The 24,133-nt window shown below is 40.5% G+C and overlaps 1 protein-coding gene across 1 annotated transcript in view; it reads right to left on the bottom strand.

The window, feature by feature from the left end:
• Window positions 1-24,133, bottom strand: part of SLC1A7 (solute carrier family 1 member 7) — a 54,378-nt gene that overhangs the window by 12,557 nt on the left and 17,688 nt on the right. Inside the window, exons 4-7 of the mRNA XM_063343907.1 lie at window positions 13,213-13,255; window positions 12,098-12,317; window positions 8,432-8,531; window positions 6,598-6,831 (exon numbers count right to left, since the gene is read on the bottom strand). Coding sequence (XP_063199977.1) covers window positions 6,598-6,831; window positions 8,432-8,531; window positions 12,098-12,317; window positions 13,213-13,255 — 597 coding nt within the window. The remainder of the gene's footprint in view (window positions 1-6,597; window positions 6,832-8,431; window positions 8,532-12,097; window positions 12,318-13,212; window positions 13,256-24,133) is intronic.

Raw genomic sequence — 24,133 nt, 5'->3', positions numbered from 1 at the left:
CTTTTAAAATTGTGCATTATCTCACAGAGTCAGGTGCTTCTTTCATTTTAGTTTTGTGCTGTTAAAAGTAAAATTTCTAGGGCACATAACTAGATGTTGGTTTTGTTGTTTATTAAATATTATAACAAAAATAGAAAATGGGCAGAATGTAAGTGCAATAATAATGAAAAACATTGTGCAAGATACTGAAAGGAAGAATCACAGATTCTTGTACCTTCCTAGCACAGGGCACTACTACACACAGTCTCACTCAAATTTATTGCACCGCATCTTAGAGCTAGCAAACTGTCTGTCCTAACTATTCCTATTGAAAGGCTTTCCAGAATTCACTGTTCAGATGAGAAATTTAATTTATGATCTAGATGTACTCTTTTCTATTTACACTGAATTTGCTTTTATGTGCTTTATGCGTTTCTCCTTGCACGAAACAGTCCAGCTGTTACAACACCTATTGTCAGAAATCAGTTTTGTCCCCTCTCAGCCTGGATTGACCCAGTCAGACTTTTTAAAGTCTTCTCTTACGAGATTGCTACTTTACATCCCTGATTACTCTTTCAGCACCTGTTTTAATCTTAATGAACTTTTCCTGAATACAGTTGACAAAAGTTATGTGGAGTATCCTAGGAGAGGTTGTCTTGTTCAATGATGGTTCATTTTTACTCATAATGTATTATCTAGCACATATGAGAAAATATGTGTCTTATTTAAGGCTTTGGCTGTCGGTGACTTAGAAATGGCAAAGAAAGAAAAATGTTCCCACTGTAATTTTTGAGCTATATTAATGCATCATTTTGATGGCTGAAGAAAAAATGTTTTCAAATAAATACTTTAATTTGCCTTTCCAGTTAAATTAGGTAGAGTTTGTTTTCTTGAAAGCTGCTTTACCTGGTGTTAAACAGTGGAGCAGTAACATGAAAGCCTGACGTGTAACATTTATTAGGAGGAAAAAATACCCTAAAGCACTGATCTTAATCTGTTAAATCTTTTAAAAACTGTCCTAAAGAGGAGAGGTATCTTCTCCCAGCACTAACTCTAACAATTAAAAATACATTTTTAGAGTCTTATCTCAATTTTGGGATAAAATGCTGCAGCTGCAGAGACTGAGCATAAGCTAATGCTGGATCAGGCCAAGCTCTTACTAGTGTGAGCCACAAAGACAGCTAGTCACTGTGGAAGAACAGCTGTTCAGCCTGCACTGTTTATCTTATCATTCAAATGCATTTTGATATTTGCTCCAAAAAATCAACAAACTGATCTCATCTCCTTTTTGCTAAATCTGCCTTTAATTTACACTGTGCAATAGCCAAGATCTTAGTGTTTCATAAGCAGCAAAAACATTGAAAAACTCATGTTTTATCATTTGTCTTCAGAGAAGATGAAAATTGCTTCTTTTGATGGGATGTACCATTGAGAAGATGCTGCTTTAATTCATTAATGATATGGAAAGATGACCTAGAAAAATAAAATTCCCGCATGCCATTGGAATGAGGAAAGCTAAAATCAAGAGGAATTTTACCTATAGGCCAAATACTGCTTTTTCAATACAGTAAGAGGTGAAAAGATCAGGGGCGATGTGGGGGGAAGAAAGCAGCAAGTCAGAAATCCACAGCTATGTGGCCTAAGGACCACAGAGCAGGGGAAGGTGGGCAGTGACAGCACACGCTGTTCAAACCTTAGTGATGTAGTAAAGAGGAGCTGTGTACATTGCTGTGGGCGCCTCTTGCAAAAGCCAGTCCGTACTGCATACAAGGGTTTGGCTTTGGGGGCTGGCTGGCCAGGGGACTGATGCAGGGACTTGGTGCTAGCCCTAGGGATGGAGTTCATTGTGTCCTAAATGATGCACCAAAGGAATAGGAGATCTCATTCTCTGTCCCTGCCTCTCCAGTAATGTCTGTGAAAACCGAAATATTGTTGTGATTGGGAGTTCTGGAGAAATATAGGGGAACTGAGAATGGAGTGTAGAATCTTTCACTAAAGGGAAATGTGTTGAAATAATGTTCAGATTCAATAAAATCATTGTCATGAGATGGCTGTTTAGTGGCTTTCAGATTCCCTTGTGTTACATTCTTGGGTTTTGTACATGGTATTGTTTTTGATTCTTGCAGTTTGATTTTTAGCTTAAAAAGAAAGCTTTTCACAGGTGCAGACTATCTGGAATGAATATCAGGAGACTGGTCTGTGGTTTTCTTTCTATCTTCAGATGTAGACATGAACTGACACAGAAACATCTGCGAGAAACACATCAGTATGCTTAAAACCAACTCTTTGTTCTCCTCTAAGATGATCTGAAAATCCAATACCCACATTATGAGTGTTATATAATGCCCCTGTGGCAAGCATTATTTAACCAAATCCAGATGTGTTGACTGTCAGGAGAAGCAGCTCTCCTGTCCAGCCCCAATCATTTGTGCATGTTCTTTTGGCAACAGCTCAGTTATGTGCAGTATCCATTCCTTTCAGTGTAACGAAGGTGAAAAGTTCAGCTATCTCTAGACAAGGCACTGCTATTTGAGCAGAAAAACATTAAACCCCATGTTGGGCCTGTGTTGGATTTGCAAAATATATACACTGGTAAAAAGAGGCAAACAGAGCTAAATCCATCAAACGTGTCCAAGCTGCCAAATCCATAAGTTCAGAGCCTTTCCTCAGGACTCACCTTAACTTTGGTGGTACATTAGCTTTTGACAATAAAGATACTAAATCTCTTCTGATAGCAAGTCCTGATGGTGATTCTGGACAGCCTGAGCTGCCAGCTGGTGCCAGAGCTCTGTTGCCACATTATACCCTCTCTGGGTCTATAAATACGTAATTATTCCTTGCACAGTGGAAGAGGAGAGAGTTCTATCTCAAGGTACTCAATATCCCCAGGAAGAGGGGCTCTCTCCTGGGAGTCAGAGCCCCAGAAGAGTCAAAGTCAGCACAAGTTTAAGGGAAAGCTGAATTCCCCGTGTATTCCCCACTCTCAGTGGCACTCTCACATCAGCCTGGGGTAAGGGAGTGGGGCTGGAAAAAACCTCAGGTGAGGATAGATTTACCTTGAAGAGACTCAGCAGAGAGAGACACATCTCTCTCGTCAGTTCTGTAGGTTGAAATTTTTGCTTTATAGCTCTGCCTGATGCCTGCCTAGCTCTCTTTACCACGCTGGCTTTTTGGGGCTCTTTCCTAGAAGCCCAACTCTCCCCATGAGGAGCCGAGTTCCTAGATGAACCATAGGCATCCTTTATGGTTGAAAGCTGCTGAAAAGTTAAGCTTTGCAATGACGATCACTGTGATATGCAGGTCTTTTAAAAGAGGTAGCTCACATTTGCTAGAGAGCATGCATGGTCTTTCCTTATGCTTCTAAAAGTAATTGAGATAGATAAAAAAAAACCTGATCTAAAAATTCTCGAACTAACCAATGTTGGACTTCCTCCTAGTGGGAATATAACTTAGGCACTCACGTAGAACAGGGAAACCAAACCCCTGCATCCCTTTGTAGATCTGGTTGTGTATTTTTTGTGACTACGTATCATGTCTGACTTTTTGTTTTGTTACTCTGATTGATGAGATTGGCGTTGGAACATTGCTAACTTTGAAATACACCTCAAGCAACCTGGACCGGAATATATCATGAGCTGCAAAGAGGGCACTTCATGATTGTAAAGCGGTTTGATACTTTCAGAGCTAGAGACAGACTAAGGAGATAAGATCCAATGAAGAAACAATGAATTGCCTTGATAGGAATGGAAGATCATTATTTAAAAAAGCACAAGTCCTGAAAATTTCCAGACCAGTAAAGGACTAGTAAATTGGTTATAAAAATCAAAATGCAATGCTGATGCAAAGTAAGGAAAATTAAGAAAGGTAGTCTGATTTTGAACATGTCAGAATATGTGCTGACCTTTTAAGTCTTGATTAAACCTCCCTTGATAAAGGGATCTATACTGGTGAAAAAAATGGTTGTTTTTGTTGCTTATTAACAGAAGAGAAAAGGACAAACTTCTATAGATGCTGTAGGTAAAACACAAACAAAATTTTCTCTTTTTTTTTTCCTAAAAAGAGAAAAATTCAGATTAGATTTTTGAGAAAAACTATCTTTCTTCTAGCAAAAGAGAATTAATGGAATGGCACAGATTAAAAAACCTGAGTTGTCAGCAATAGAGTTCTTCAGAAACAGAATTCTTAGAGGAGCAGGGCAGATAGTCAAGCATGTCAAATGTGAACCGGACGAGCCTTTTCCAACACGAACATCTTTGAGTGCAAAATTAGCATCTTACTTGAATCTGGGGATGTGACGACATCTCAATCTACACGCTTATTATGTTCTAATAAAAAAGCTTGCCTGTATTGTCTAAGCCTAATTAGAGTTTAAAACACCACCCAGCACATAATTTTTTCTTTACTTTGTATTTCACAGTATGTTGCTCTTTATGGGTCATTTTGGAGCAAACCGTTACATATGAAAACACCTTGTAAAATGAAACATAGTGGAAAGTCAATACCTTCCAACTGTACAGAAATAATCATTCCCTCCTCTCCTTTCTTTTAATTCCTACCCACTCCTACATGTTCCTTCTTCTCTGCTTACTCCTGCCCTAACCACTTTATGTATATTCATAAGAGATAGACAACTGCACCTGACTTTGCCCCAGATTATCTTGTTGGACCTCGCTAGATCTATAATGAGCCTGATCAGGCCAATGGGCTGGGGATAAAAGTTTTAGGCTCTTTTCCCAAGTCTGGCACAGGTCTAGTACAACTTAAGTTTTCTCTTTTTCATTGCCCCTTCAGTAAAATAGATATTATTTCTCTTTTAGCATTGACAGTAATTACCTCATTGAAAAGTAATGTTTTGTAACAAAAATAAGTTTTGTAGAAGATTATAGCAAAAATGAATAACATCAACTAATCTGAGTTCAGGGAAGTTACATTGTTACTTCTCCATGTATTTATTCACTTATATAATTCTCAGAAGAGTTCCAGATTTCTGCAAAACTCACATAATTATTTATCAGTGGTGATGCCCTATGGAAAGCCATTTGCACTGCTTACATAATGGCCCTTATTAGACTATTAAAAAGAATTTATTTAAATCGATACTTATTTGACTGCTTTCCCAGGATTTTTTATCTGTGTCATTCCTGCCTTTTCCTTCTGTAATCTCACCAATTACAAATGAACTTCATTTCTAAGCAGCTCACTCCATTGTAGGTGAGATTACATGAATTCTTCCTCTCGGAGCTTGGGAAGTTATGGGGAAAAGTAAGATTAGAGGCCTAAGGGTTAAGAAGCTGGTACAATACTATTGCCTGAAAGGATATATTAGTCATCAGAGCTCAACTTATTAAAGAAAGCATTATAAGATAGAAGAAGGAATTGGTATTTAAGTATAACTAGATGAAGTACTCCTCAGTTATTATTTTTAATTAGAATAAATATTCTGGGGTTAATAAAGCCTTTTAAATGTTCATTATGTTTCTTTATAAACAGCCATTCCCAATTTATCATTGATTTTGTTCTAACTACTAACTTGAAGTCTAAATCAGGTAGATGAAGGTAGGTGTTTTTCACTAGCTGTCATCATTTCAAAATCTGGATAAGAATTTAGTATTTTCCAGCATGTCTGTAAAGTAACAATAATAACTTCAAAAATCAAAAAGCAAAAATGAGGTAAAAGAAAGGTATCTTTTCCTTTCTTTAGCCCTCTTCCTTTATAGCTGACAGTAGAAATAATGAATATTTAATATGCGCTAAAGAGACCTATTTACCTGGCATTTTCCACTTGTACTGTGGCTTTTATTGCTGCATAAAAAATGGTAGGTATACCTGCTCTTGTTACTTCAGAGTAACAAGCCTCCAGCCACAGATGCCATGAAACTGTGTTTTCATTATATTGGCTACAGGAAAATGTTATTTTAGTTGTCGTTCTTGTCTCCACTCCGTGCAAGTCAAATCCAGCCCTTTCAAGCACTTCTCACGAACCAGTATATCTGTGTTGGGAGTCATTTTCCTAATCAGTTCACAAGCTGTTTCCCATTTTCACTGTACCTTTGTTCAGCTACGGTTAAAACTCATTGCACATCTTCCCTAAAAGGACACGAAATATATTATTCCTTGAGCAGAATAGCTAAATACTTTCCCGGTGCTGGACAATAGCCTACAACCACAGCCTTTACTTAATGTACCAAGAAATAAAGATTAGATGAGTAGAAAGGGTAAAACGTTTCCATATGACTGAACTAAGAGGCTCTTCACTAATACCAAAAATGAAGTTTCGACAAACTGTGTGTCCCTTATATATATTAACGTTGTAGAAGTACAATGTTTGTTTTTATGGAAAAATACCCTTATTTCCTTTCTAGTCCTCTAAGAAAAAACATTTTTGTCCAATATTTTTTTAAACTGAGGGAAAACAATGTGACAAACATTATTGTCAAATGGCTCCCACACATAACTTCCAAATGTTGAGACACATATTTTACAAATATATCAGTGAATTTGACACAGGCCATTGTTCAGATATAAATGTATCTGCTCCAGTACAGTGCTGTTCCCAAGAGAAAGCTGTAGTAAGGATCTAGCAAGTATTTTGTCATGTGTCTAGAAACCGTATAATACCTGGAGGACGTGGCCAGAGCAATGAGCAAGGCTTGAAGAATCCCTCTGATGAAGACAATGGGATTCTTCTTGGTGATAAAGAAGTACATCATTGGCAGAATAAACAGCCCATGCACCACTAGGCCGCAAACCACCGTAATGGCATAGAAACCCAGTTTCTTCCCAATGGCTGAAGGGTCATCCATTTCTAAGATTTTACCAGCAATCAGGAACACGATTCCAAATGGAAAATACCTGAGCAAAAAGAAAGACAGTCATTATTAGGAGATAGCTCACTTCTACCAAACAGCATGAGATGGGGAATCCTTGTGATTCCGGTAGCAGCGCAGTAACAGCAGCCTGTCTGGAAGCGGCACAGCTGGGTTCAGTCATTTTACCAGACTAAGCCCCTCTCTCTCACGCTTGAGGAGTGAGCCCAAAGCACTGGGTTAAAGAGTCTTTTATGTGGGGTACTCCTCAGCACAGCTGAGGTTATGGTGCTGGTCAGGAGTTACTTTAAAATGTTTTGGTTCAGAAAGCAGCTCAGACTTTTTAGCTTAAGATGGATCATTTACTGGGGAGAGGGGGAATGAATCCTAAGCTCTGCTGATGTGCTTGTGCTTGTGTAACTGTTCATGGATTTTATTTGGAAGCTGTTCAGTAAATGTTTATTTTGCCTTTGGAAGACATAGGAGAAATGTCAACATGCATTAGACATGCTCTTGGACTGCCTGGGAGTTTGATTCAGGGCAGACAGGAGAAAGAATACCTAGTTTCTGAACCCTCTCTGGACTGGACTCCAGACCCCTCACCAGCTTCGTTGCCCTTCTCTGGACCCGCTCCAGCACCTCAATGTCTTTCTTGTAGTGAGGGGCCCAAAATGAACACAGTATTTAAGGTGAGGCCTCACCGGTGCTGAGTACAGGGGGACGGTCACTGCCCTAGTCCTGCTGGCCACACTGTTTCTGATACAAGCCGTCTTCAGAGACTTGCCACTTCCCTCTCATCCTTCCAGAAATTACCCCCTTGGACCCATCTAACCAAGTGATCATTCCCTGACCAGCTCACTCAGACTGGACCACGTAGCTGGAAACAAAGTCTCGTAGTGGGATCCTCCCATGTCGGGCTGAGCCATGTTTGGGGACCTTCTGAAGGGTGGGAAAGATGCTAAGCTCATAGTTTTTGTTGTTGGCAGTCACCTACTATTCCTTTGATCTTTGGGGTAGGTGGGTTGTCAGGTCTAGGTGTCTCTCGGTGTAATTTAGGATTGCTCTGAAGCTGTTCCTAAGTGACATGGCCTAGAATGGTTCATTGAGGGCTATTCTGCTGACTGGAGACATCCCGAGTCAAGCGCTCTGGGTATATCATCTCCACTGTGCTGTTCAGTGCAGAGAGAGCCAAGCTGGCAGCAACCATGTTAATGACAGTTGTCACGTCAGCACAAGAGCCCAGCCCTCTCCTGAGCAAGCTGAAGGCAGGCTAGTATTTCTAGTGGAGCAGTGCTGTAAGGGATGGAAGTACCAGCTCGAGGATCTCGTCATGCTCCTTCCTTGTGTGGGCTGGAAGTATTATAATCCCTCGTGGCATGCCCAAGGATTGGCAGTGCCCCTAGTGCATACAGCAGACACCCCCCCAGCTATACCATGTTTCATTATTTGGCAGTAATATGTAGACACGATGTGTATGTATGTATCTTCTTTCAAATGCTGAGGCCCTGCAAAGCTAAGGATTGTTCACCCTCATTTATTTCCCTGGAAATACGTTCATTACATTTCTGTGCATCCTCTACTGTTGAAATTTTCTTACTCTCTAAAAAAAAAAAAAAAAAAAAATTATTACTAGAACAGTTACTTACCAAACAGCAACTGCCACTATCTTCATGACAGATTCGTTTAAACACTGGCAAAAGCTGACTAAAGGAACGCCGCTGTTCCCCATTCTTCCCAACATTATACCTGCAAACAAAGGCATTCAGGTTCAGTTTCTCAGGTGCCTTCATGCAAAGCCTCAGCGCTTTCCCTCCCTGCTGTAATTCAAAGTGAACTAAGTGGGAGGCAGTGGAAGAATATAGATCTTTGTGCTATATAAACACACGCGGTATCTGAAAAATCTTATATCACACACACAAACACAATGAGAGTGTGGGGGAGCCAGGCCACACCTTGTGCTTTGGCTCTCCCCTAGCTCGGTGTTCTTTCATTTGCAGTTCCCTGGAAGTTTCCCCGTGGTGGTATAGACTTTTGTGCTGTAGATTCACCTCCCCAGCGGCAAGCCTGTTTCCTTATCTGGCTTTCATAGAGCCCTGAGATGGATTTATCTGCTCTGAGGGATCCATGGAAGACAAACTGAAAAACATTTTTCTAATGAAGGAAGCCGTCTCTGCCTGCAGTCTGCCTTACCGCTGCGTGCTACGTACAACTGGGTAGCATCCATGAGACGCTTCTGGGGCAAAGCCAGTTACTGAGGTTTGTTCTGGTAACAGGGAGTTAATATGGGGGCTCTCCATCCCATTTTTAGTAGATATCTGTCTACATAATAGCAACCAACCCTCACTATCAGTCAGGCTTTGCAAACTTGGGGGAGATAAGAAATGAAACTTCATGTGAAGAAAAGCCAAATTGCTATACAGACTAACCAGCAAAAAAGGAAGCAAAGAAAACCCATTTATGTGCACCCAGTGCTCAGAAACAAAAAGAACACACCTCTGGGATATGTCATCTAACCGTATATTCTCCAGACAGTGTTAATTTCCAATAACGCATATAAATAGAGACATAATTTTCCTATTTTAATAGTTTTCTGCCATCACTCCCTGAAAGGATTATAAGTGATCAAGTTAATTGCTCAAGAAAGCACTTCAAAAGCTAGCTGCACCAAGTGAGACTGCCTTTGAAGGGAATTCCATGAGGAAGCAGGGGGCTCTGAGTGGGATGTGTGCTGCCACTTGCTCTGGATATGCAGTGTCCTTGCTTTGAGCAGGAGCCTGGGCTCTGTCCCTCAGAGGGACGTCTGTGCTCGCGAGCCAGGTCTCAGGCAGCACCGCTTCCAGGGCAATCCCCTCCTGAGGCAGGGAGGGAGGCTCTCAGCTGTTTTATCCAGGGATTTCACAATAACAGTGCATTCAAGATGTGGATTTGTAAGCATGTTAATATTCATCTAAGCCATAACTTTTAGGTCAGATAATAACACTTTCATTAAGCATGTTGCTCATCTTTCATAATAGGACATTAAATATAGTTCACCTCTTCTAGCCCCGTCAGTGACAGTTTTACTAGGGTCTTGGCTTCTAATTCTGTATAATGCCAAAAAGAAGAAATGCCTTCTTTTTCATTTTACATGTATAACTGGAAGCTGCGCTTTAAAACACCATCCTACCTAAGCATGTGGTTATTGGTGGGGAAAGACAAGGCAGCAGCCAGGACTGGGGCCTTCTGTCTGCAGCCCTGGTGTACCAAGTTCCATTTTATTGAAAGAATTTTCCTTGTAGAGAATAAGTAATGTTTGCTCCTCCAAGAAATAAAGATCAGATGTCTCAACGCTTAGCTGCTTGTGATAATCTCTAACAGAAATTCCTGCACACTATGTGAGAAGAGGTAATACAGCTAGTCACAGCTGAGCCCAGCATCAAGGCTTTTCATGTGCCTTGACCTCACAGTCTGCCTGTCAAATGTTGCCCATTTTAGTGCGTGCCTGGCAAAGAAGAGTCATTCATGCACAGGATTTATTCCTGGCCTGAGATTACTAAGCAATTCAGCTGCCACTTCAGGAAAACGAAAAGACAGTTAGCTCACATCTAAATTACTGTCCCTTTATGCTATTCTGATGCTGTTCAAGGACCTTAAAGAAGCTATAATAAGAACTCATACCCACCCTCGTGCTGTTTTTCTATGCCAAAGTGGTGTAAAAAGACCCTTCTGCAAATAAGACTCAGCCAAAGGGAGCAAAATTGTTACAAAGCACCAAGGCCTGTATAACTTTTTTTTTGCAATAATTAAAAACTATAAAGGATGCTCTTCTTTCATAAAGATTCAAGGCACATATATTCTGTTTCATTGCTTCCATTTTTTTGTGGGGTGCTAAAAGCTGAAGAGAGTGATAAATGCTTGCCTGCAACCTTTGTTCAAAATGACAGTCTGAAATAGTCACCATTAGATGACAAGTTTTGAGGGTTTAGTGTCTCAAGTTTGTTCACAGCTAATATAGTCACAGCCGACCCAGCAGCTGGAGCTATGCTGCACATGGCAGTACTGGCGGTACATTTTCTGTACATCAGCCAAGAAGAAACCAGCTCTCAGCTTCCATCTCTTGAGCCCCAGGACAGCACGACTTCGGGGCACGGTAAAAGTAATACATTCAGTTCTGGGAAAACAATGAATGACCTGCTGTGCTCAGAAGTATAGAATTGCCACTGATCCTAATAAGCACATGTAATTAAATCCATTCATATCCAATATTTTTTGGCTGGAATAGTGTTTGCTGTGATATTGTACTTTGGGAACCGACTATAAAATATTACAAACTGGGGCACAGTCAATTTCCAGCAGTGCTGCATGTGGAATACCACCCTCTGGAGAAACTAGAAGAGACAAATCTGCTAATTCCAGACTTGATTTTTGACCCCTTGTCCTGGTATGAACCATAATATACTAAATACAGTCAAAAATGTTTTATGGAACTACCTCTGCTCACCAGATTAACTTCCAAGAATAAAATTAGATAAGGAAAATTTGATCAGCATTTTCTTGTAAAAATTATCAAATTAACTATGGTGTGTTTGTTTAAAGTCCCTCTTCTAAAACCACAAACATAATCTAGCACACATGGCACCAATGAGTTCCTCCAGCAAGTGAACCTGAATAAATTACCCAGACAAAATCTCTCCGTGAAAAGGTACTAAATGGTATATAACTATCAGCAAGATAGCAAAAATAAAATCAAGACGTTTCAATCAAAGAGAAGATCTACAGATTTAAAACTCATAAAACAATATACCTTTGTAGCTCACTTATTCAAGATATCACTGAGGCTCATTATCTAAATTGTGTTCTTACATAGATAAGTGACAGTTATATTCTACACTAATGATGTGGTAAAATGTGACTAAGATTGGGCAAGAACAACAGACTGGGCAGACTCCAGGGCTAAAGTAATTTTCTGCCTAGTGGGGGGAACTTTAGCCAAAGAGTTCGTTGTGGAGCAGGTTTTTCTTGGACTGGCAGCTGCAGGGGTGAAACGTCCAGCCATGAGAGCTCAAAATAATCCAGAAAAAAATAAAACAAGAAGAATGAAAGTGCATGCACAGAAAACAGAACTGCATGGAACAAAAGCCATCAAGGATTTTGAAGATTTATCTTCGAAAGGTTGGGAGAACAGCTCTGTAACAGCCTTGCCTTTTCCCCCACAAGGTTTAGACAAGCAGCAGTTAAAAAAGGTTAATCAAGAACGCAAACAACCCAACCCCTATCTTTTTCTTTTAAATGGATACTTGGATTATCACAAACCAAACGTGTCTGAAACCTACCCATTGTGGCAGAGAATATCACAATCCCTAGCACATTCATGCCGTCACTAGTGCCTGGTTCTGACTTGTAAATCACTTCAGGAGGGGGAGTGATATCCAAGGCAAAATTCTGGACATTGGATCCATTCTCATCCTGAACTCCATATATTATAATGCGACGAGTGGTGCTTTCAGATGATGCTTTGTTAGATTTAATGATGGGAATACTCTTGGTGCGATACTGAAAGAAAACAAAATAGTTTTTATTATAATATCCCAGCAGGAATTAATAGTGTAATGACACCTCCTAAGTGCTGTGTTTCAACAAGGCTGCATGTTAAAGGGACAAGCATGAAAAGAAGAATGACAGCTCCTGTCCCTATGCTGCTAAAATCTGTAAAAACAGTTGAATTTTTGGAAAAGCATAACAAAATCAGAGTTTCCTCTAGTCAGACCCCTGTGCAGCAAACACACCATCTCCTGATAGAGCTATTTTCCTATAAGACATAATCAGGAATGACTGCCTAGAGGTTATGAGTGCCCTTCTCTTTGTCTCACCAGAGGTAAGGTTCCCATGAAATATTCCGCCAGATGAAATAAATATAGCCATGCCTCTTGCTCACTCAGAACTTTTAGATGAGGTTTTTTGGCCAAATTTGATTCTGAGTAATTAGATTCTTCCCAAATACATTATTTTGTTGCTTTAATTGGACATGGTGTTCTGTTCTTTCTCTGCACGGTGTTACTGTGTGCTCTTAAAGAGATTCCAGCTACTCTGCAGTCCCATGATAAGAGAAACCATGCTCTAAGCATACAAGCATAAATTGTTCTGTTTCCCTACAGCATCTTTCTCAAGGTCCTCAAAGATCTGGCCTCAGGTGGAGGTGGAGCTGACATAGGTGTGCATGTCTACTCTCTAGTCACACTGTGCAATTTATGCTGTTTGTTTTGCCTTCAGATATCAAGGCTGATGAGACTAATGGAAAGGGACTCATTAATTCCTAAATGCTGAAGGTACTAACAGTATCTGGAATAATATGCAATGTCTGTATCTGGATTCTGTTTTACGAAGATACATCTTTTATATGATGCTGGCTCATCTCTTTCATCATGGTAAAAGGAATATAGCCACTTACCTGCTTGAATGTGGCCTCAACAAGATTGGCTGGAAACATGTTCCTAAAAATGAACAAATAAAAGAATAATTTCTATGGAACTGAAGACAACTTCTGTTTACTGTGTCTTGGGTCTCCCACGGGAAATCAGTTATTTACCCTCCTAGAGAGCAGGGGCTGGACGGGTGCAGAAGACTGCCACTCTCTCCCCCTCATGCCATACAGCTGTACCTGACTGAGCAAGGCTCAACAGAGAGACAGTTCCTCAGAATTAAAGTTTTGGGACTTGCTTCTAAAAAGCTGGAGTGAGACCCACAAGCTCTAGTTTCAGTTTCTGGCTCTGCCACATTCTCCGTGTTGTAACTGGGGCAAAACAATTGCTATCAATCCCTTCCCCATCTGCTAACTGCGGAGAAGAGTATTCCTTTATTCCATATTTTGTCTTTCCTACTTAGATAATGAGCTGTTCAAGACAAAGTCAGTGTTGGGGGATGTATTCCTGACACTCCTGGGTGCTGTAATCTACTTTGGGATTTCTAAGTAATCCTGTGAGGTGACTCATAAATTGTAGTACCTCCTGATACACTTTCATCACTGAAATTGTAAGTGATGTAGACATTGCAGTGGTTTGGACAAGAACAATTTTATTTTCAAAAAGAAGATCTCATTCCTGATTAAAATAATTGAGATTAGAGCTGCACAGTCTCTGCTAAATTTTATTTTAATGTGGTTCCCACTGCAGAACAAGAGTCTGAAGTGAGGCCAACACCTTCATCTTTGCGCACAACTGAGCTACAGAGGAAGACAATGACCATATGCTGTGAGATCTTCAGTGAGACCGATAGATTTTTAATTCCAAGAGGGACTCTTGTTGTTATCTTTTCTGACTTTCTGCTAATCTATAACTTCTGTTTGAGCTAGATTACTACTTTGCAGAAAGACATTCAATCCTAATTTGAAATGGAGAGCACACCCTCTACAGGCTTCAAAGGGGAATCATAGTATAGTTGGGCAAAAAAGCTAAAAAGTCATATATTTCCATGCAGCATTTGGGAATCAAGATTTGTGTGATGATTCCAATAGGATCCTTTTCAGAACTGATTTATTTTCATCCCAGAGTTCTGAACCTATGGGCAGAAGACAGCGACAGCCTATGACCCAGTTCTATGTTTTCATATACATATATTTATGCAAGGAGAAACTCATGAATTCTCTAACAAAGAGACTTTTTATTCAAAGTCCAGCTCAGGCCCTAAGACAGGACAACACCTAAGTATATGTGAAAAGCCCATTCTCATTCCAAAGAGAATTGCTATATATATACACACACACACACACATATATATATATTTAAGTGTATGCTGAAACGAGACCTTTTCCAGACCTGCTTTCCTCTTTGCAGCAGCAGCATATGCCTGCTGCTAACGGAGTCGCAGCAAGAGCATGCTGTGCTGCACTGGGTTAGAAAAAACAATTTTATTGCTATTTTAAGTGATCGTGACATGCCATTATGGTCGCGCTTAAAATTATGAGGTAGAATCTGTTTCAGTAGCATCAGGGACTGAGAGCAATTGCTACAAAGAGATAATTAATTATCCTTTTCAGGTTAAAGCAGAGGGAGAAGAATTTTAATTAAAGGGTAGTAGTACTGTCTGATGATTGAAACAGAAGATTGAAAGGGAGTGGGTTTTGTTGGCCTGCCGTGTGAGGGCAGACAAGCCACGTAAAGGCATCGTCGGTCATTTTGGTAAGGTTGTTGCTTTAGGGCAAACTAGTGTTATACAGACAAGTTACTACCAGGCAAGATACGAGGTTGATGTGCAGCACTTTAGTTACTCTTCTTTAACTGTCCTGGCATTTCCTTGCCTCAGTACAGGTGAGACAGTTCGGATTACCTACCCCTTGCAGCTTGATCTGCGACCTGGCATTCCTGCAGGATAACACCATACACTGCAACACCTCTGTGGTTAGAGGACCCTGCTGAAGAGCCCCAGGTCTGATGATGGCTCTGTGCTATAGGGATGTGATAGCAGAGAACAGCAGCTTTGGCTACGTAAGGAAATTATCATAAATTAGCAAGGTTTACTTAAATTAATGCAGTCCCTTTGTACACACTTTCATTTAATTGAAGTGATTTAGCTTAAGATACTTAAGACACTGTGTAGTGATGTGCTTAGCGATGAACAACACTCACGACACCATTGTAAGCAGTGCTGTATGTCTGAGTGCCATGCTGCCATCAACAGAGCTTTCATCCCAGTAACAACAGTGCAAAGCACAGGGTTATCTCTGCAAATTGTCCATAAAGCTGATGATTCTCTGGTTCAAATGCTGAACCTGTAGCCAAAGACACAGACAACAGCTGGCTGTACATCGCTTTCCTACCAGATGCAGACACAACCTTCTGCCTGAGCCCTGGGGACTCGGCTGACACAGGGGACTGACAGAAGGACCTAGGAAAAATGGAGAGACTGTTTAAAGGATGGGGAAGCACTGGAGGGAAAAGATGGTTATTGCCTTATTATGCCTTATAAGGGAATTCTGCTTCCAGATTGTTAAAGGCTTCATTAATATTAAATTGTCTTTGTTTTGTGATTTGAGATGATCAGATGAAAGGTGCTACAGGAGCACACAGTGTTAGTGTGATGATTGTGCTCTGAGCTGCTGAGTGAATATGAATTATTCTGAAATCACAGATCCGTGCTGAGGAGTCCTGCACAGCTCTGAATATGAATGTCATGTATGAGCTGTAGCTTTACAAAGAAATATGAATATAATTGCTGATGATTTCCAGTTTCTGCCTTAGTTTTATAGTCCTAATTAGTAGAATTAAGAACAAATTAAGACTGCTCGAGAAAGGAAATATCATATGGTTAGTAGCTAGATTAAATGTTAGACAAATTTGTGGAGGATTAAAGCATTTTGTTTCTTTATCATTCTTTATCCTGCAGGAATTACAACTACCCACTTAATACTGTATGCTGGAATTCTCCCAATATTTTTTAATATATTATGCACTGTGATCCAGTCTTTGAGACTAGCCTTACCAAAGTTACACAATTTATCTAGTGAAGGGCTGACCTGAATGTGTTTGCCAGAGCTTCGGCTTATTTTTTATTTTAAGCTGGTTTACTTGGATTGAAAAAATCCAGTATTAGCCAAAATTTTGTTTCGTTAATTAAAAACATTCAAGAGAGCAATTCATGGATGAGAACTCTAATGGGCTAAAAACAAATAATGAGAAGAAAGTATCAAACCGTCACCTAGAGCTGGGGGATGACTGGGATGTTGGTTCAGTCAGGCCTCTTCAGAAACACTTGAGAAATTCTTGCTTTAGGGGTATGTGTTGCTGCACGTTGGTATTTCCAGCCATGAGCTGGATGTTTGGCAAGTACTCCTGCAGATGTTTCAGAACAGGAGACTGAAGTGAGACTGGTAGTGGGGGATTGGACTTTTTACCATGGAACTGGGATGAGGAGGGTTGGGAGGATCCTCACCACTGCCAGCCAGCCTGGCCGCCTCAGGGCATCCCTCCTGTGGGTCTGTGTCCCACCAAACCTGAGCTCTGGGGAACGCTAGCTGGGGTGGGAGCTTCAGTCTGTCACAAAATCCAGACACTTGCATTTGCCCGAACGTATTACAAAATTAATGGCAGGGTGTTGCAACCTGTCGATCTCTCCTTGTGCTGCCCACCCATCTTCCAGGCATCCAGCCTGCAATCAAACTGGCTCCTGCAGATCTCTACTAGCTTTACTGCAGTTCTGCATAAGATAAAGATCTACCCACATGGATCTGGGATCAGGACCATAGAGTCTGTCTCTCTATTCATAACAGGCACTGTGTAACAGGCACTGTGATTATCACTAACATATATTGAATTAAAGACACTGTCAGTGCTTACGAAGTAATAATTCAAGCTGAGCTACTCATTGCTGTCACCACCTATAAATGCCGTTGTGTTTATTCAACTAAGAGAGCTAAGCAGATAAAATACTTCTAAATTTCCAGCATTACTTTTAGATTGCTTACAAGATACAGGACACAAAATAGTAGTGTGGGAAACTTAAAATGATATGGGATTCATTTCTCTGGTTCAAGCAACATTGTCTCTAACCTCAGTGGCACAATTCAGCATTCCTGGAAAAAGTAATTTCACATAATAATAGGAAATTAAAAACAGTGAATATATTTGAGTGAGGCTGGTGTGGAACACAGATAAATTTAGGTGTAAGACAAGGATATGATTGTAAAACAAAAATCGAGACATATAGTTTCTGATTACATAAAAAATTAAGAGCTAAATACTGTCTGCCCTGAGGAAGAACATTTCCCAGAGCATCTTCTGCTTCAGGAATTCTGCCAGAGCAGGAGTGTTCAACACAGGCTAGAAGAGTGAACGTGCATGAAACTTCAATATCAGCTCAGTGAACCTCCTACAGACCATGAGCTATGGAGCCACAGCTGGCACAGCATGCCTGGCCCGATTCTGCTGTGATAGCAGCATATATGCACAAGTGACCTACTAAACACCTTCTTTGACTACATCCTGCTGCAATGCACAGTCTGGTTCATTCTACTAGCAAATTCTGCAGTCACTCCCTAATTCTGTATGGGATAAGAGGATTCAGATGTAAGGATGTACCAAGCTAGAAATGTGTATGTATGACTAAGGCAACATTGTTCTGCAATTTGGTAACCATGGAATTTGAAGAAAATCCTGAAGACTGGTGTGAAGTATAGACAGCACCTGGTCTAAGGAGCAACTCTGAGGGTGCAGCTTCCCCCTACATGTAGGACTACGTAGCACCTTACTACTGCCAGAAGTGGGAGGTCCTCTTCCCTTCTACATTGTCTCCCAGCAATAAACCTACCAATTAACGCTATTCTCTCATTTTTGCTCCCCTAGTATTCTGCTGCTTTAGGAAATGAATTGTGTCAGGAATCCATTTTTCAGCACAGGCCATGCTGTAGCATTGCCCCCAGGGCATGGGAGCCCTCTTGCTCTCTTCAGAAGGTCGCTGACTCTGAGAACTACAGTAATGATACAAATATCAGCACTGTTAAGCTGTTTTACCACTCATGCTGAATTAGCTGAATCGTCCCACATCAGCCTACAGCTACTCGGATAGCCAGTTTGATGGCTGCTGGTTAACTTCTATTAGAAACAACAGGCTAAATTCTGGATGCAGTTATCTTCAATTCAATTGCAGATGTCTGAATATCTGTGACACTCAGAATGAGTCCCGAGTACATCTGTTGATTCAAAGCATTCGGCTTTTGCAGATCTTTTTAATGAGAAATTAGGCCAGCTGCTCTAGCGCAAGAGCAGCCACAGGTACGGCAGATGTCGTTTCCTCGACTCAGAACACCCATTCCCTCTGGGGCACTCTCTGCTCTGCAGCAGCAATCTGGTTTTGCTCTCAGACTTTCATGTTATCAGCACCTAATCCCGGCCACACCAGTCGTTGGCTGGAGTCTCCCACGCTGCGGAATTAAAGCCACCAGACTGGGTTGTTGCGGTGCACGCATCCTCATAATACTTTATTGGCCTATATTTGCACTGAGCATAAACCAGCTTTGGACACTCTGCTCTCGAATTTGAACTAGCATAGTGGAGCTTGCAAGAACATCGTTTTAAGACTGGGTAGTTGTCAGTATTCTAATACTTCAGTGTTTGAGATCTCACCCTGTCACTCTATACAGCAAGGGTACAGAGAGAGCAAAACTGGAGTCTGAGTAGCTGGACATGACAATGTAAACTTTCCAGGTTTTCCAGCTGTGCATAAGAACGAACAGCAATATGTTCCCTATTTACTACAGGCTGAGGTCCTTCTCAGTGACATTATCTTAATCTCAAAAATGAGTTTGCTTTTGCTGTCCCCTGCATGATTTCATCATCAGCTGCGTAGACTCCTGACTACTCTGACCATACCACATGAGCCACAAATCCTGTCCTTAGTCATATGGGTACACATCTGAAATACCTTCCTGCTGCTGTCAGTGGGCTCCATCAGGGTTTGCACTCCAGAAATCAAGGGCAAAATTTAATTCAGCAAGACTGAACAAATGACCTATCTCAGGGCCCACAGGAGGATGCATCTTGCACACCAGTAGCCACCTCCAGTGCCTCATCTCATTTCTCACTATCAGTCTTACTACCTCCTGCTAAAAGGACCGAAGACTTTGGTCTTTGCAGATTGCAGAATTAATGCAGAATTAATGAGGCATTTAAATCCTCATTATTGTGATAAACGATACTAATAGAATGCAAAAATCACTAATCAGGTCTAAGACATTTTGTCTTTCTTGTCTTTTTTGCAAATCAGAGAAGAACTCTTATTGGGGAATCATTTTGCCAAACATGTGGACTTTTTATCTGTCCTAAGGTAACACTGTTGCATGGCTTTCAGTTCCAGTAAGGGATCTGGAGGGTGAACTTCTGCTTCTCTGCTGCTTCTGAAAGAAAATGTCCTGACACAGCCCAACAGGGCTATGGCTTTCTGGGAAAATCATTCCTTGGAGTGGAAGCACAAGTACATCACATCTTTAGGAATCTTGAAAAGACTGGATTATATCAAAGGTAACATGACAGGCCCAACGCATTTCCACTATGGTTCCAGGCTCCACCAAGGCAAAAGTATTTCATAAAAAATGTATGTTTACATTGGAAGATGTCCAGGCCAATTGTCGGGAGGACAGATGATTTATTCCCTTTTAGGGTTGAGGCTTTCCTAATGCAGTTTTAACTCCTGGCCCCCATGCACGTCCCCATCTGCGACTAAGGCATCCTGACCAGAGAGCAGAAACTGCTTCATAGTCCATCTCCCCAGCGTTGTTTTCATCATGGAATTATCTTTCTTCCATGTTGGTTTCCTTTTGTGCCAAATTGGTTTCCTTTTGTGCCACACATTTAGGGGCTTCAGAGTCCTTTGTAAGTACTTGAGGTTTGGGCTTCTGTGCAGCTTGAAATGCTTAAAAATTAACCAGAAGTGAACATCTGGTCACATGCAGTACAGAATAGTGCTGGCACCAGGCTGGTTTTGTGAGATAAAAGAAAACTGGCAATCTGAAATGAGTAAAAAATGGTAGTTTGCCACAGAGGACAGATACATATTTCTATCATAGTACACAGTGGCTTTTGGCAAAAGATGCATGAATGTAGGGCAAAGTTATTTTAAAAAGTTCTTTCATAGCTTAAACCCTGGATCATTTCATGCACTATTAAATATCTTATTGCATGTATATACAATTCAGTCTTCAGCTGTAAACTTTTTTGAGCATGATTTCTGGTTCTGCACAGCCTGGACTTTTTCCAAACTACAGCAGATACTGGGTTTCTCCTGCCCTATTTTCAAGAAACACAATTTCTATAAAATGGGATATAGCCCTTAGCTTGAAAAGAGGGAAGGGAAATGATTTTAAAGAGTGCTCAGGATTCCCATGAAAACACAAATCCTCTACAGTGTTTATATCCTCTTCTAACTATTAATGGTATAAACCCCCCCCGTCTCTTGGTTAAGCCAGATTGAATTTTCTGGTACCTGCTATTAAATTGGATGCAATCCTGAATATTCAGAGGTAAAATGCTCCGACTTAACCTTCCAGTAAACTTCAGAAAAGTACAAATTTGTGTGTTATGGGTTAAGGCACGATTTGATCTTGATTGCATTCACTAAATTGTTTTATCTGTAGCTTTTGAACTGAATAAGCTTGTGATGTCACGCTGTCTGGTTAGACTTGAGAAAGACTAAAAACGTATGTGAACCTTGCACTTGCTGGCGCCCAGATTTGTACACACAGTCAGTCTTATATAAACCAGGAGGGTGAACCCCCAGTTTGGCTGGGATTTGTTTCCTCATGTGAATATTTGTGGTGTTTGCTTGTTTGTTTTTACCTCATCAGCAAAATGAAAGCAGCTTTGCAACAAGATTTACCCTTCTAAATCAAAGGTATTTTGATAATGGCAATCAAATGTGGTGGAAATAATAACTGCTAATGTAAATAGTGTAGTCCTGAGTCATGTATCTTGTTTTATAAATGTTTGTCCCCCAGTTATAGGCATTTTCTATTCTGCTTGTCAGGTGAATATAAGTTGTAGAATTATACAAACCTAATATTTTAAATTGAACACTATTCCTGTAAGTATGTCCCTTTTTGTCCTTTTGAATAAGATACTCAAAGTCTTTATTATGTTAAAAAAATCATATCTTGCCTTTCTTCATTTCTTAACTCACAAAAGGCTACTAAAAATTCACTCTTTTATTTTTTGGGACCTAGTACAGAGTTAATTTTGATAATTCACACAGGAAAAAGAAGGTAAAGGTGTGTGTCAGTTCATTGCTATTACTACCATGGGGCTGCCCCAAAAGCCACATTCCCGGAACAAGACTCCTACTAGGTCTCGTATGAGCTGGGGATATTTCCTCTGGCACCATAGATTTCTCTGAACAATCTTTAGTGAAGTAATTTCTTTTCCATGTGTCTTGGTTCTCTAGCCGTAAGAAAGAAAAATGGTCCTTGCCTACTTCACAAGTATTGCACATCATGACAGTAAACCATTAAAATTCATAAAGCATCAGGTACTTTGGTGTGTTAAAGAGAAGAAGATGATCCTTAGCCTGGGGATTTACAGTTTTATATATGGAAGAAAATATACTTTCGTGAGCCTTGCACTGCTTGCACCAGAAACCTTGAATATAACTAAGGCAGATTGGTCCATCTATTTCAATGTAGTTACAAAGTGGCAGCTAAAGAGAGAAGCATCATCAGAACAGCATCTCCTGCACAGCTTCAGACTCACAGCTGCCTTCTGAATTACCTGTCCTTAGCCTGGATCCTGGCACACTGCCGATGGAGAGGGACAAGGTATGCAAGGGGAGATTCCTGTACAGGCACGAAGGTGAACTACGTGGTTAAATGGGTATCTTCCACAGACAGCAGAAGATGTATTTGCTTTAAAGCTGGATCAGATCAAAGCAAAATTTCAGACATTTAAGGCCAAAGCAGCAGTAAAGATTTTAGGTATTTGAATGTTGATTTTAGGTATTTGAATGTTGAAAACACTTCTATTATGCTGCATTCAGCGGCCCCTCTGTCTAGATTGACTCTATGAGGAAATCCGTAGGGGCAGATTGACATCCACAGATCTTGTCCCCAGTCTCTTTGGGTTCCCTTTAGAAAGGAAGTCTTTCAAGTACTTTTGTTTTGCATGGCAAAAAATGGTTGACATGCGGAGAAAATTTTTGAGGCATGAAATTCAGTATGTTGATGAGATGATGTATGTCCTGCTTGATGCGAGGTTTAGAGCCATTTCTGAATTAAGCGGTACAGTGTCACTGTTATGTCCTAATCAAGTCATATACACTGGAGGTTTTCTTGCTGTTTTTTTTACATTAGAGACAAATATTCAGGGGAAGCACCGTCTGCAAAATGATGCAGAATAATAATGTGATTATTGATTAATGTTGCAGGTGTTTAGGATGACCATGAGGCTCTGCAATAGTTCGTGGTTTCATTTTTTGCTAAGTCAGTACATTCTTTAGTTTCTGATTCAAACCACTTCTAAAAGGAAAATCCTCGCTCAAAAATTCAGTTTCTAGCAACATCCTCCCTGCCAAAAATTCCAGACCTGACAATGTCATATATAAAATCACAAGATATAAAAATGTATTTCATCATTTCAAAGTGGCTTCAAATCTGAAATCAGAGAGGGTGAATACGTGTATCACCACGCCAAGATTCATGCTTTAAAATAAACCCCCCAATTATGTCACATGTATCATCTCTCCACTTGTACATTTAGCATTCTTCATTTGCAGAATGCCAGATGTTTCCTGTGTAAACTTCTGTGCACATGTGCAATTGATAAATTGAGAGGAAATTAATGAATTGAGAAGATAAGCCAATCTGGGCCTAAAAAGATGGTCTCCAGCTGTGAATGGAAGTGATTTATCATTGAGCTAAAGGATCAGCTTTTCAAGCTCAAACCAGCAGATACATCATTACATTTAATCCAGACTTCCACATAGATATTTAGGAGTTTTGCAATTGACTTCAGCAGAGCCAGGATTTCACTCATAGTGTTTGCCTAGGCTGAAAGCCCATTCCCCACAGTTGTGTTATTTATTTATTTAGTAAATGTGGTTATTTCTGTAGTGGAGGAATAAAAACCATCAGTTTGTGCACTCAGAGTAGAAAGATTGCAGCTGTGACTGCTGCTTAGCACAGCAAAAGGAGAGAGCTTTATTCTCTCTTTTTAAGCTTCAGTAATGAGAGTGGCTCACTGGCCTGTCGTTGTTGGCACTTGCCCAAACCAGTGAGGACTTTAAGGTTTCGCAGACCAAAAGCACGTGCCTGCCTGGAAACATGAATACCTGAAATATGCAGGCAAACTCTTTTGCTAAGGCAAATGTTTGTAGGAAGTGGAATTATAGATGATATTTGCAAACGTTTAGATCAGGACATAGTATTTTACCTGCAATGAGGCTCAGCCGAATAAAGTGTTCCCAAACCTCACCACTAAACCTGTGGTGTACAGGGACTGGCCAGACAGAGATGGAGACATGAGATTGCAACTCAGATCTCAAGTTCCAGTCATACAGACATTTTGTCATTTTATGCAAACATAATCTATAGAACTGAATTTAAATTATGCAGGCCCAAATCACTTTTCATCTGACTCATCTCCATGAACTAGCTTACTCCGGGTCTCAAAAAGCAACTGGGCTGGTGTGAGGAAGGGGATGGGAACCTATGATGAGGGAGACCCTTTCCAGAGACAGCTGTAAGGTCAGTTTGGATGTAAGATTGCACCATATGTCTCACTATGCCTCTACTTGTCTAAGACCGAGGCCTTAGAAACAGCCCAGCACGCCACAAAGGGTTTCCAAACACTGCCATTATGAAGATAATAATTGAGATTTCAGTTTTCTTAATTTCTCTT

The sequence above is a fragment of the Chroicocephalus ridibundus genome, chromosome 8 (genome assembly GCF_963924245.1).
Source record: "Chroicocephalus ridibundus chromosome 8, bChrRid1.1, whole genome shotgun sequence".
Lineage (NCBI taxonomy): Eukaryota > Metazoa > Chordata > Aves > Charadriiformes > Laridae > Chroicocephalus > Chroicocephalus ridibundus.
The sequence above is the reverse complement of the archived record's forward strand: the minus strand, read 5'-3'. Positions and strand labels throughout refer to the sequence as shown.